This window comes from Dermacentor andersoni, chromosome 4, assembly GCF_023375885.2.
Source record: "Dermacentor andersoni chromosome 4, qqDerAnde1_hic_scaffold, whole genome shotgun sequence".
NCBI lineage: Eukaryota > Metazoa > Arthropoda > Arachnida > Ixodida > Ixodidae > Dermacentor > Dermacentor andersoni.
Window position 1 is genome coordinate 49004508 of NC_092817.1, and position 13083 is coordinate 49017590.

At 43.9% G+C, this 13083-nt stretch overlaps 1 protein-coding gene across 1 annotated transcript in view; it reads left to right on the forward strand.

Annotated features, from left to right (window-relative positions):
• LOC126537088 (cytochrome P450 2A13-like) overlaps window positions 1-10997 on the forward strand; it is a 45805-nt gene extending 34808 nt beyond the window's left edge. Inside the window, exons 7-9 of the mRNA XM_072287604.1 lie at window positions 370-649; window positions 1447-1637; window positions 9929-10997. Coding sequence (XP_072143705.1) covers window positions 370-649; window positions 1447-1637; window positions 9929-10104 — 647 coding nt within the window. The 3' untranslated portion in view covers window positions 10105-10997. The remainder of the gene's footprint in view (window positions 1-369; window positions 650-1446; window positions 1638-9928) is intronic.
• Window positions 10998-13083: the final 2086 nt, after the last annotated feature.

Sequence of the window (13083 nt, forward strand, 5' to 3'; positions counted from 1 at the left end):
CGTTAAAGAAAGGAAATGCAGGCAAGGTCGATAACGATTATCGTTTTGGCACAACATAAGCTCCAATAAGGGCAAACTTTTTTAAACGTGTGCACTAAAAAATTTTCACCCTTTCAGGCATATCTTGTCCCCAAACAAGAATGTCATCCGTCATGCTTGCGTTTCTTTTTTCTTTGAAACTGTATGTTCACTGCTTTCGTGCCAAGAATGTTGTCTCGGGCAGGAAAACACATGCCGTTCGTGACCTGAAAGTACCGGGCGCTGAGCATTAGGGAAAGGGAACGCACGCAATATGATTGGTGTTTGAGGGAAAGATAAGCCTAAAGGATGGAGCTTTTCTTTGAGTGCGGTCGTAACATCGCTGGTAAGATGGGGCTGATTGCCGCGCAGAGCCATACCTCCTGGGCAACCTGCTGAGCTTCTTCATCGCCGGCTCGAACACGGTGGCAGTCACCCTCCAGTGGCACGTTTTGAACTTGGCAGACAAGCCGGACACGGTGCAGGCCGGGATTCGCCGCGAGATCGACGAAGTGGTGGGCAAAGAGAGGCATCCCGCGTGGGAGGACAGGAATAAGATGCCTTACACGATGGCCTGCATCTGGGAGATGTACCGCTGGAAGACTGTGTCGCCTCTCGGTGTTCCCAGAAGGTAAAGGAAACGTTTACGTAGGAAAAGTGTTACAATAAATCCATTCTACTACTATTAACATATGGAGTTGAAACTGGAGATATCAAAGGAATTCGAGAAGCTAACGACTGTGCCGCGGGCCACGTGATGGAGAAAGATTTGTCTAATTTCAATAGACAGGAGTCTGGTTATGTATTGCGTAGTTCATGTAACCGGTGCTTCGTTATAGTTACAGAATTATTACTGAGGGAAGGGAGATGCTATATAGTGGGGAAGAGAATCATGTGGTGTGGTGAGAAAATATTAGCGGGCACATAGGGCGAAGTTAGCTGAAAGATGAATGGGATAATGAATATCGCTGAGAGAAGCATTTGTAATGCAAAAGGCCACTAAGCATAAGATGTAATGATGGTAATTATATTAATTATGATGATGATGATGCTTAGAACTTTTGTATGTCTGCACTATAAAGCAGTAAATAACACGCACGTACTCACGCACCACAGGCGTGAGTGTGTGTACGATTGTAGGTGAACATGTTCCCATCTGCAGATGAGCACCGTCCAAGGACTGAAAGCAACGTTCACCAGTCGCGCCGCAAACATTACGCTGTGGTAGATATTACTGCTCTTACTTTACGATGTTTATGAGCAACAGTTCTACGTAAGATAATTTCACCGCTCATTTTGCGTACACTGATCCTCGGGGGGTAAACTCCTATAGAGAACATAATCTTTGCCGTAAAGAGCGTAGTGCATAATAGTTTTGATTAACAGAGACACCTCACGTTGTCTTTCCTTCGTCAACGACCCTTTCAGCGCCGGTGAAGACACGTTCTTCGACGAGTATTACATTCCGAGAGGAACCACCATTTCACCCAACGTCTGGGCGGTGCACAATGACCCTACGCTCTGGAAGGAGCCTTCCAAGTTCGACCCAGGCCGCTTCTTGAGGGAGGACGGCTCTTTGATTCAACCGAAACCAGAGTACCTGATCCCATTTTCAATCGGTAAGACCAACATTCCTGCAAATGCTTCTCGGTACTTGCATAGGCTCGATCTATGCTACCCACTGCCGCAGGCCTCTCTTCTCTTTCAGACATAAATTTTCGGGCAAACGTTTTCCTTGAACCCATCTTTCTGTGCGCACAGTGCTCACAAAAACGGGGACTGAGAAAAGAAAACACGCAAGACACGCACTTCTTCTCTTAGCCTTCGCTTTTGTAAAAGCTGCGCGTACAGAAAGATGATTGCTTATCAACTATAGCTCAGTTTTCAATTCTAAAGTAGTTCTTGAATTACCGGGAGGGGGAATGGGGCACTTTCATTTCTTGCCGTTACGATGTCCAGCGCCTCGCTTCTCGAGTTTCTCAGTTAACCTCCAAGGTTCTGCTTCTGCTTACTAAGCCTTCACCGGTACTAAGCTTCTTCTTAGTACCGGTGAATGGCAACGATTTGCGCACGAGCTGGCGCTCGAATTTCAATGTTTCTGAGATGGGGAACTACGCAGGCCTACATTTCACCCGCTATGGCAATATTCCCACCAAACAAACAGAAACAGAAATTTTTATAGAACACTTCACAATTCCAAACTGATTTAACGTTACCAGAAGAGAGATTTGGGCTAGTTGGTGGTAATTCATGTTTTAGAAAGTAACAGCGCTAAACGGACAGAGACTTGGGCTTCTTATAGGAAGAACGCGACACAGCCGCTGACTTACAACTGAAGTTTATTTCGAGGAATATGACATTTATTCATAGTGGAATTTTTTTTTTTCGAATTGTTGTCGTTTTATTTACGCTATATTTACAGGAAGCACACTAGCTGAGTTATCCATCCGTGGCAACCAATTTTTGGAACGTTTGCGTCACTGGTGTAATAAAAATTGTCTTAAAGTTAATACGAATAAAACAAAAGCTGTGATATATAGAACAAAAAATAAAGTAGTAAGTGGTGATATCGAACTATTATTAGGTAATGACAAGATTGATATTGTATCCAGTATAAAATCTCTTGGTGTTATATTCTCTGAGACACTCAATTGGGACCTACAAGTTGAAAATATTCGTGCTAAAATGAACAGGTTAAATGGGGTGTTATGCAAACATAGGTTAACCCTTCCCACACAAGTTAAACTCCTCATTTATAATTCATACATAGCGCCAGTGATTACTTATTGCCACACAGTTTGGGGTACAACGACACAACACAATAAACAGCGCCTTTTAATTGCACAAAAGCGTGCGGTAAGGCTGATAGCTAATATACCGTGGAATGCTCACACCAGAGAATATTTTAGGCAGTTCAATATTTTAAGTGTAACTACCTTGTATGTGTTCAAACTTCTTTACATTTACAAAACTGCTGTAGCAACTAACAACAACCTTATGCTAACAATGTTTCAGCTTGTACGTCATGAACCTACATATGATGTACGTCATTCTATGTCATGGTCCCTACCGTTAAGTCGCACCAAATACCGCACACAATCTTTATCGTACAATCTGCCTAGGTATCTAAATGTTCTCGAAGATAATCGTTTTTCCCTTAGGTTGCTTTCCATACAAACTTTCATAGAATTGATCAATCTTTTCGGGCTTTCGAGCGAATAGCTCACCTGTGTAACTGTATTGTAGTGGACTTGAATTAATTATATTTATCTGTATTTTTTGGCGTTAGAATTGTGTAATGGGAATTGACGAAGAAATTGTGTAATTGCGTTAATTGTGTAAAATCATAACAATGTAATAGATTCCGTGTAAAAATTGCAGTTATGCAATAGATTACGAGTATTGTGATTTTGAATTCTGTTTGTGTATACTTTGCAACCTGTCGTATTGCCTTTGTTTCTCACCTCACTGCTGCTCTGTAGGGCGTAGGGGGTCCTCAAGCTGCATTCGGCAGCTTTTTCCCTTCCGTCCTCTCTCATTTCTGTACTTTGTTTTGAGAGAAATAAATATCTATCTATCTACTATATGTTTGTTGAATGCAAAGGCAGCACGCTGTTACAGAAGTCGGGAATTTCTATCAAGCCATATCTTTCTTAGTCGAGTTGATAGTTTTATCGCTGGAAATGTAGGATGTTTGGCCTTTAGTGTCTTTAGGTACGTTGATGATATCATAGTCATCACGGAAAGAGAGAATCTAAATGGTAAGGTGGCTGACATTTTAACGATGTTCAAGGAATGCGGTAGAGCTTTAAAATTTCTCTTTAATTTACCTGCTGAAGGCGAGCTTCAATTCCTGGATGTTAGACTGAGGTTTCGGGAGGACCATTTGTGTCGGTTATGTAAGCCTCGCTCTGTAAAGGCGCCTTTAAAATTTTCGTCAGGACATTCTAAGACAGGAAAAACTGGCATTGTTTATGCCGCGTTGCGCGCGGTGCTTCAAAGAACATGCAGCCATTCATTGGAATTTACTTGGCCAGATTCAGATATTGCAGAACGCGCGTTGCCCGGACAGTGAAATCTTGAAGGCCTGTCATAATCTGATTAAGTGGGTAAAGGATAAGGCAAAGAATAAATGAAAAGATCCCGCGCGCAATCAAAAAAAGACCGGTGGTGGTGCCATGTTTGCACAAGTTTTCACATTGCTTGAAGAACGTGGGTAGAGTATGTGGTGCGTGTGGTCATGTCCGCGCTCAACAAACTTGCCACAATTTGTTCCCGTTTTCATAGAAAATTGTTGGTCCTTGGCAAGGAATGCAGTTTCTGTTCCGACAAGTTAAAAAATAGACACGTTCGATGGCGATCTTCCGTTGTTTACAGGTTTCCAGTCTTGCGAGTTGGTTTATGTGGGCCAGACCGATCGATGTGTGAAGTTTAGATTTAAGGAACACTTGTCATTATTAAAACGTGTGGTGGGCTTGTATATGCGCTCGCATTGTAGAGAGTGTGGGCGCTGACCGATAGCAGATAAAGCTGATTGTTTGTTCTGGCATAAGGATCAAACCACGAAGGAACTTATGAAAATTTTATATTGATAAGGAAGGGGAAATATGTGTTAGCAAACCGTCTGTCACCCTTAGTAATAGAGTTGAGATATTTGCAAGAAAGTGTAGCATGATCGATTGTTATTAAGTTTGATAAAAGAAGTCTTCTATTGGGTTTTTGCTTTTTTTGTATTTTGTTTTCTCTCTTGCTTTTTTTTATATTTTGTTTTGTCTCTTGCTTTCTTTTTGTTTTTGTTTTCTCTCTTGCTTTCTTTTTGTTTTCTTCTGTTGTTTTTTTGTTTTCTTCTGTTGTTGTTTTTGTTTTCTTCTGTTGTTGTTTTCGTTTTCTCTCTTACTTTCTTTTTGTTGTTGTTTTCTTCTGTTGTTTTTTTGTTTTCTCTCTTGCTTTCTTTTTGTTTTTGTTTTCTTCTTCTCCTTCTTCTGTTGTTGTTGTTGTTGTTGTTGTTGTTGTTGTTGTTGTTGTTGTTGTTGTTGTTGTTGTTGTTGTTGTTGTTGTTGTTGTTGTTGTTGTTGTTGTTGTTGTTGTTGTTGTTGTTGTTGTTGTTGTTGCGGACTGGTTTATTGCACATAGTTCGACATGTCACCAGGATGGCTCCTGCTGCGCATGTACTGTCGTTCAGTTGTTACACTGTCGGCCAATGTTTATAAATGTGATATTCCTCCAAACAAACTTCAGTTGTGACCCTGCGCTCATGTCGTGTTCTTCTTTGCCTAAGTGCTTGTCCGTTCAGCGCTGTTACTTTCCAAAACACAATTTAATGTTGTTAAGTAGGCTTGACTTAAGCAAGGATAACGCTGCTGCAGTTCCTCAACTATGCTGAGGATCATATATTTCTTCGTCCATTTATATACTGTGTAAAAAGGAAAGATTGTTCACCCGAATGTAGCACACGTAGCTACAAAGGAGCCACGTTTGAAGCTACAAGAAGCTCTTTTGTAGCTACGTGCTACATTGGCATGGATGACAATTTTCGCTTTCATGGCGCTTCCTCCACCTTGCGGGATTCCGCAGAGCTGATTTGCAATTAGTAGACCTGGTGTGGCAACTCCACGTATGTAAGCAGCTAGCGCTCTACTTCTTCCTTCTGTCTCTCTCTCTCTTCATAGCTTTATCCTTCTTCCCCAGCGCAGGGTAGCTAACAGAGTGCGCGTTCGGTTGACTTCAGTGCCTTTCCTTTCCTTTCTTTTCTCTCTCTCTCTCTCTCTCTCTCTCTCTGTGTGTGTCCATGGGCTTCAAGAAAGAACACAAATTTCATGCCGTCCTTAGGGCTGCATAGAATAAAATTTGTATTTCATGCTTAGTGATGCCTGTCGATCAGCTGCCCTTTATTTCTGGGGCGCTTTGCCAAAGCTGGACAGATATCCCTAAGCTTATTTTACCCCGATGTGCTTCAACCGCCCGGTAACGACTTATATAGCTGTCGACGCTCTCCTGGTGCATGTTGGTCATATATCCAGAGTCCCTGACCCCCATCTCGATCGCTTGCCTGAGAAAAGACCCAAGGTAGCGTTTTCCAGATCAGTTGCGGCTGACTAGCACTCTCTGTGATTGAGATACTAACCAGCACTCTCTGTTAATGAGATACTAGCCCGCAAAAAGAACGCCATCCCAGTTGTGGTGCTCGAAAAAGCCTCCTGTGTACCTCGCTAATCCAGTAATTGCGAAGGAGGCTAGCCTGACCTACGCGGCTCTCAAGCAGATCACACTGGAACTTTTGCATTGTTCGTATGCTAACCGAATCCATGTTTACAAGGACGGTTCGGTCTCGGAAAGTTTGACGGGCGCTACTGATATACCATCTGAATCGGTCGTCATCAAGTTCACACCTAACGACATCTACAGGTTCCGAACTGGCCGCTCTCCGTGCTGCTGTGGGATGCATTGGAAAAAAACCGCCCACCAAATGGGCAATATTTTGTGATTCTAAAGCAGCCCTCCAGAGCTTGCGAGGTTTACGACGTGGTAATTACGAAAAGCTACTGTTCCAAATCAAGGAAATTTGCCATTGCTCTTCTGAACGAGGACATGATGTAATCTTTCAGGAGCTGACGGGACATTGTGGCATCGTTGGTAATCACCTCGCCGATGACGCTACCCGACATGCCCAGGCTAGAGCACCGATACTCCTTATCCCTTTATCGAGAGTAGACGCTGCAAGAGAACTTCGCAATCTCGCGTGTACCATCACGTTGAGTTATTGGCACACACCGAAGAACTCTAACCGTCCATTATACAGCCTCGATCCATCACTGAAACTGAAATTACCAGCAAACCTTTCACGACGTGACGCAACACTGCTGTGTCGGCTGCGGGTAGGAGTAGCATTAACTCCTACAACTATCGTATTGGGATGGCGGACTCACTAATGTGCGCTAAGTGCAAATGTGAAGAGACCATCAGTCATCTTCTGTGCCACTGTTCTCATTTCGATAACCAACGTCGGACTCTCCAGTGTGCCTTGAATATGCTGGACGATAGGCCATTTGCAGAAGCAAAGGTCTTGGCAGCTTGGCCTCACAGTTCATGATCCCAAAAAGTCATTCGAGCACTTCTTCAGTAACTGAAGGCGACATACTTGATTGCCCTACTGTAGACATGCTGAACCTAGCTTAGTGCATGGGAAAGTGCGATACAGACTCGTGTCTTCTCTATTTTTCACTCCCCATCCCCCTCCCCACGTGTAGGGTAGCCAACTGGACTCCGTCTGGTTAACCTCCCTGCCTTTCCTTCCTCCTTTCTCTCTCTCTCTCTCTCTCTCTCTCTAGGCTGAGAACAACCTCATCCACATAATGTCGGGTGGCCACATTTTTTTTTAACTGTGTGACACAAACTTCATAGGTGTATGGGATTGCCGCAAAACTCATCGCCACGGCTGCCCTATGCATGCTGTAGGCGACGAGGAGACCAGGTGATAAGGAAGAAAACGGGCGCGAAGGTAATACAAATTTTCCTCTTTTTAAGAAAAAGTGCCAATAGGAGCGCGCTGAAGTACTATGAAACTGGTTCGAAACAAAGAGCTCAAATTGAACAACCATGGCTGATACGGCGATGAAGTTGAAATTTCATGTCGATTCTCACGTCTCGTCGCCGGCTCGAGCTCTGCACCCGACGACGTTCGATGCCAGGATCGCATTGCTGCAGTAGTCGATTATCAAAAAACAAAACGATATAAAAACATGGAAGGTTGGCGGGCGTTCCGTTATATCGCGGGTCCACGTTATCATTCACTTTGATAACGTTTCGGCACAACATTAAATTCAACTTGTGTATTAGTTTGAGAAGTGTATTTACGACATACACGCACCGTAACAGTACACGTGACGTTCACAAACTTGTGTGGAGAGGTTTACATGGAAAAAGGAAGCACCTATCTACAGCGCGAATTCGGGCAGCAACCCATCGCCCACGCATTACCCGTTACCTTGAAATGGGATGGCTTGCCCGTGTGTCGGCTTTCAGCGCATTTCGGCAGAGCGGTTACAACGACATCCTTTACACTCAATATAGCAGTGCGGTTTTCGACCCAAAGAAAAACAGCATTGTTACAAGGTATTATGAACCATGTGGCGACAGTTTGGGACCCGGCTTTAGATAAAGTTTAATGACTGCGTAATTTACGGTGCGACTAATTACACCGCACGCTGTGGCTGGAAGAATTGCTACGCCACGGTATCACGCGAGAGCAGACGGAACGGAGTCTAACGACATGCGATGCAACGCACCATTGCCATACCCTCGTTATATATTGCCTCACTCTTAATCAGTTTAAGTAACGCGAACTGTGTACGTGCCTAATTCGTGCCCAAGTTTCTCTGGTCATTTTTTCATCCTCCAAGTCAGGACTGCCGCGCAATGCAAGCGCGTATGCGGCTAAACAAACCTTGTCGATCCACCGCTAAACACGTTTTTATACAAACACACAATCAACCGTGCTCATAACCCCCGTGGAGCCACGCCACATAGAGTCACTGGGGCTCAACAAACGATTGCGTATCTCACAAGAGAGAGCACTACGCTAGTGAGTCTGCATGACACGCTTAGTTTACGCAACATGAAAACTTCTCCGCGTTTCCAGTGAGTTGACCTTTACACGCGTTCGCGAGTGTGCCGCTATATATGGAAACCTTCGAACTCTCAAATTCCTGGCACTCGCCCGCCACGTTACGCGTTTTCAGTGGGGACACTTTCTGAAAGCTATGACTTTTGCATGGGCACGCTCAAATAGCTGCATCCGGCTCGGACGCTGTCCCTCAGCAGTTCCAGCAACTGCGTTTAACCTGATCACGTCTCACTAGGGGCAAAATGAGAACGCATCCGTGGGTTTGTCTTTATACAGGTTTTACATCACCACATCTTGTCGTGTTCGTTTCTTTTTTTTTTTTAGTGAATTGCTTTGTTTCGCTCTTTCGCCCGTTTTCGTGGTCGGTGGCTGGACTTTCTCTGCCGATGCAAAGGTGTCAATTCAGAGGTCACGTGCTCTCCAGCTGTGGAGACGCGTGCGTTCTCGCGTGAGGGGGTTCTCTCAAGGTTTAGATTACGAAGCCCACATGCAACCGTTCTTGCGCGTAGGCTTCCCAGTTTAGATACTGTGCTCGGTGGTGCCACTGTCTCGCGTTTCTCCGCCGCCTTGGCTGACGGTTGTGGGGCACAGGTGTACGCAGCCGTTGTCGTGCCATGGTGGTCACGCTGCCATCGCTCCGTTGTCGTCGTGTCGTCTTGGTCGTGCTACCGTCGCCGCCGCGTGGTCATTATCCCAATCGTAAGAACACCGTCGTCGTCCCGCTGTCGTGCAGTCTACTAAAAACATGTCGACGCTAACTTGTGCCGCCACCATCATCAAACACCGTCCTTGGCGTCAATAGCACATATCGGAAGTATTGTTAGTGTTTGGATTTCTGGTTAGTTAGTTAGTTAGTTAGTTAGTTAGTTAGTTAGTTAGTTAGTTAGTTAGTTAGTTAGTTAGTTAGTCAGTTAGTTAGTTAGTTAGTTAGTTAGTTAGTTAGTTAGTTAGTTAGTTAGTTAGTTAGTTAGTTAGTTAGTTAGTTAGTTAGTTAGTTAGTTAGTTAGTTAGTTACGCTTTTTTGCGAAATGGGCTTGTCACTGACATGGGAGTATCTGCTGTTTACATCAGTACAGTGTCTCAGAAGATTGTTCCAAATTTTATTTATATTCCAATCTATTTCAAATAATTTGCTGTGTGCCCAGTGTGTGGTGCTGCACAGTATTCTTTCGCGCTAGACATCTCTTTTTGAACTGAACAATTTATAATTGCTCAATTAGCCTTTTGCGAGACTTATCGCAGGAAACCTTGGAGCTCTTCATTTTGAGCATGGTATTCGGTTCGCAGGTAAACGGATGTGTCCAGGCGAAATCCTGGCCTCCGTGGAGATATTCCTCTACCTCACCAGCCTACTCCAAAAGTATCTCATCCTCCCCGAAGGAGACAAGATCCACGGTCTGGACTCTGCCGACATCCCGCCTGCGGAGCTCAAAAAGTACAAAGTGCGGTTCGTGCCCCGATAGCGTTGCCGTTGGGGCCGAGCTACTAGTAAGATGTCCATTCCCTGCAGCCGAGCAGAGTCGGGACAATTTTCAAAGTGTTCCTCATCTCCAAATGAAGGTGTTTGTCCGAAGATATGACAACCCAACCTTGTTTTTCAACAACGTTTCCCGAGATTCAGCACTATACCTCCATACTATACGCATTTCAACTTGAAAAGAGAGTGGCGTGAAGGATGAAGAACTTCCATACGTGCTGTACAGATCAAAGAGCATAGTCTTGATCAATCAATTAGTCAGAAATTATTGAGCTATTGAGCACCATATCAATGGCGAGAGGCGCAAATGATTGACCTGAGGCCCTGTGCCCCGTAGAAGAAATTTGGAGTTGGCGGACAGCAGCTCCTTGAAGTGAAAAAATGAAGCAGTTTTTACGATTTATTCAGAAAGCGAAGATTACTCAGGAGTAAACAATACATACAGCTCAAATTCATGTACACAGTCAGTGCAGAAAGACAAAAAAAGTAGGCTTTACACGGGTGGATGAAAAGTAGATAAATCAAACGGTGGCTATAAACAACCCTATTGAAAGGGTCTGAACCAGAGATTGTTAGTGCTGCTTCATGGCGAAAAACAACTTTCGTCCTCTTTGGACTTTGTTGTACCGTTTTTCTCGCGCTGTAGGTCTCCATGAACACTGTTGAAATATAAACCCAGACGAGATAGATTTCCCCAGGTACAGTTGGACTTGAATTGGCCAAAACGTAATAACGTGTCCTACTATAGAAATTACTCTGTGTGTCTCCTCGCAACTACACGTTGTCACATATTTTTCATACTTGTTTAATTTCTGTTGCTTACGTGACACGTTGTGCTGTATGTCATTTTATATGTTCGTGAGTAAAATGTATTTTTATTCGGGGAGAAGTGAGTCAAGCTTGTTTTTCTGCTTTTTCCCCTTGCCTCCCCGTCATTTTAAGATGTAAAATAATTTATTATATACAGGGCGTCCCAGTTAATTTTAGCCAGACCTTAAAAATATGCGAATGACACGTCGCTGCACAAAACTAAGGTAATGTTTGCTGTCGCTTAGAGATACTCAAATTATTTTTTGTAATTCTACCTAATTAGCTAATTAGTCTTAATTATTTATTCAACCTCTCAAATATTATAATTACATGAAAAGTGTCAACGACAAAATTATAGAGCATCGTGAAAACTGCCGATGCAGCTTTCTGTTGCTCAATACGTGCCACACGGAAGTGGTTTTCCGGGCGCGAAAAAAGCCCGCGAATACAATGCAAAATTGCCGCGCCACTGGCCGGTCGAGGCACTTTGCGTGTATTCACGTCGAGAAAATAACACCTTTATGTACGTATTGAGCAACAGAAAGTTGTATCGGGAGTTTTTAACGTCACTCTACAATTTTCTCATTGACACCTTTCATCTAACTATAATATTTTAGAAGTTAATTAATTAATTAATGTAATGATACAATTAGGCGGAATGAAAAAAAGAATGTGAGTATCTCCAAGCGAAAGCAAACAACAATAATTTGGTTCTGTCCAGCTACGTGGAATTCACACATTTTAAAACTTTGGCTAAAGTTAGCTGGGACACCATGTATGTATACACACAGCTTGAGCCACCGACTAAATTCTGTCGTCTGTCTTGCCAAGTACACAACTTGAGCCACCGACTAAATTCTGTCGTCTGTCTTGCCAAGTTCACAACTTGAGCCACCGACTAAATTCTGTCGTCTGTCTTGCCAAGTACACAACTTGAGCCACCGACTAAATTCTGTCGTCTGTCTTGCCAAGTTCACAACTTGAGCCACCGACTAAATTCTGTCGTCTGTCTTGCCAAGTACACAACTTGAGCCACCGACTAAATTCTGTCGTCTGTCTTTCCAAGTTCACAACTTGAGCCACCGACTAAATTCTGTCGTCTGTCTTGCCAAGTACACAACTTGAGCCACCGACTAAATTCTGTCGTCTGTCTTGCCAAGTACACAACTTGAGCCACTCGATATGTGCCCAAATATATAGACAACTTGTTTTTGGCTGTGTTCTGGCTTGGTAGGCAACTAGGGTCACTGGGTACGTAGCACTGGGTATGTGCACATTCTCGGCCAATCCCCCAGGGTAAATGTGCCACTGTGACACAAGAGGTATGAAGCCTTAAATGTATTAAGATATGGTTCGTATATCTCTGTTGATAGGCCTCTCATCAATATTATTGCCTCGACAAGCACCGTACGTCACCTCCTTCCTCGCAACGCATACCGCTAACAGGGCGACGCGGATGTGCTCGTTCCATCCGACACTTCAGCTACCTCGATAATCAAACAAGTTTTGCATCAGTTAAATTCCAAAATTGCGTTGAATCTGCGCGCTTTTTCTTTCCATCAGACCCTTGACTGCATAGTTTCGTTTGTTAATGTATATAATTTTACTTCCGCATAAAATTACGATATCGTCCAAGTTGTTCCTCTGCAGCTCTAGGATGTCAACATGCTGTGTCGACTACTGTTGCGGTGTCGACTGAACCACTGACGTTGTCCGTAGTTGGAATGTAGCTTAGAGAGTACAGCAGCACGCGGTGAAATTTGCCACAGGTGAAACCATAGCGTTCGTCAGAATGCATTGTTTAAACTAGATTACGTGGTTCCATCTCCCGAAACTGCACACGGGGTTATGAGAGGGGAGAGTTCCTGGTTAATTTCGACCACCTGGAGGTTCTTTAGCGAGCACCCAAGGCATTGTACAAGAACGTCTGTGCATTCCTTTTTCATCAGAATGCGGCCACCGCTGCCACAGAATATAGTATATGTAATAATATGGACTAAACGGCGACAACGCCTGCAAAGCACTGAACCCGTGACGATGTGTATACGCTCGTGTTCCAGAGGATGGTGCTGACCCCAGAACGTTTGTCCACGGTGTTTTATAAGAGGGCCTCACATTGTGTTCGTGCGTTTGCGCCGTCAAGTCTCTATAGATT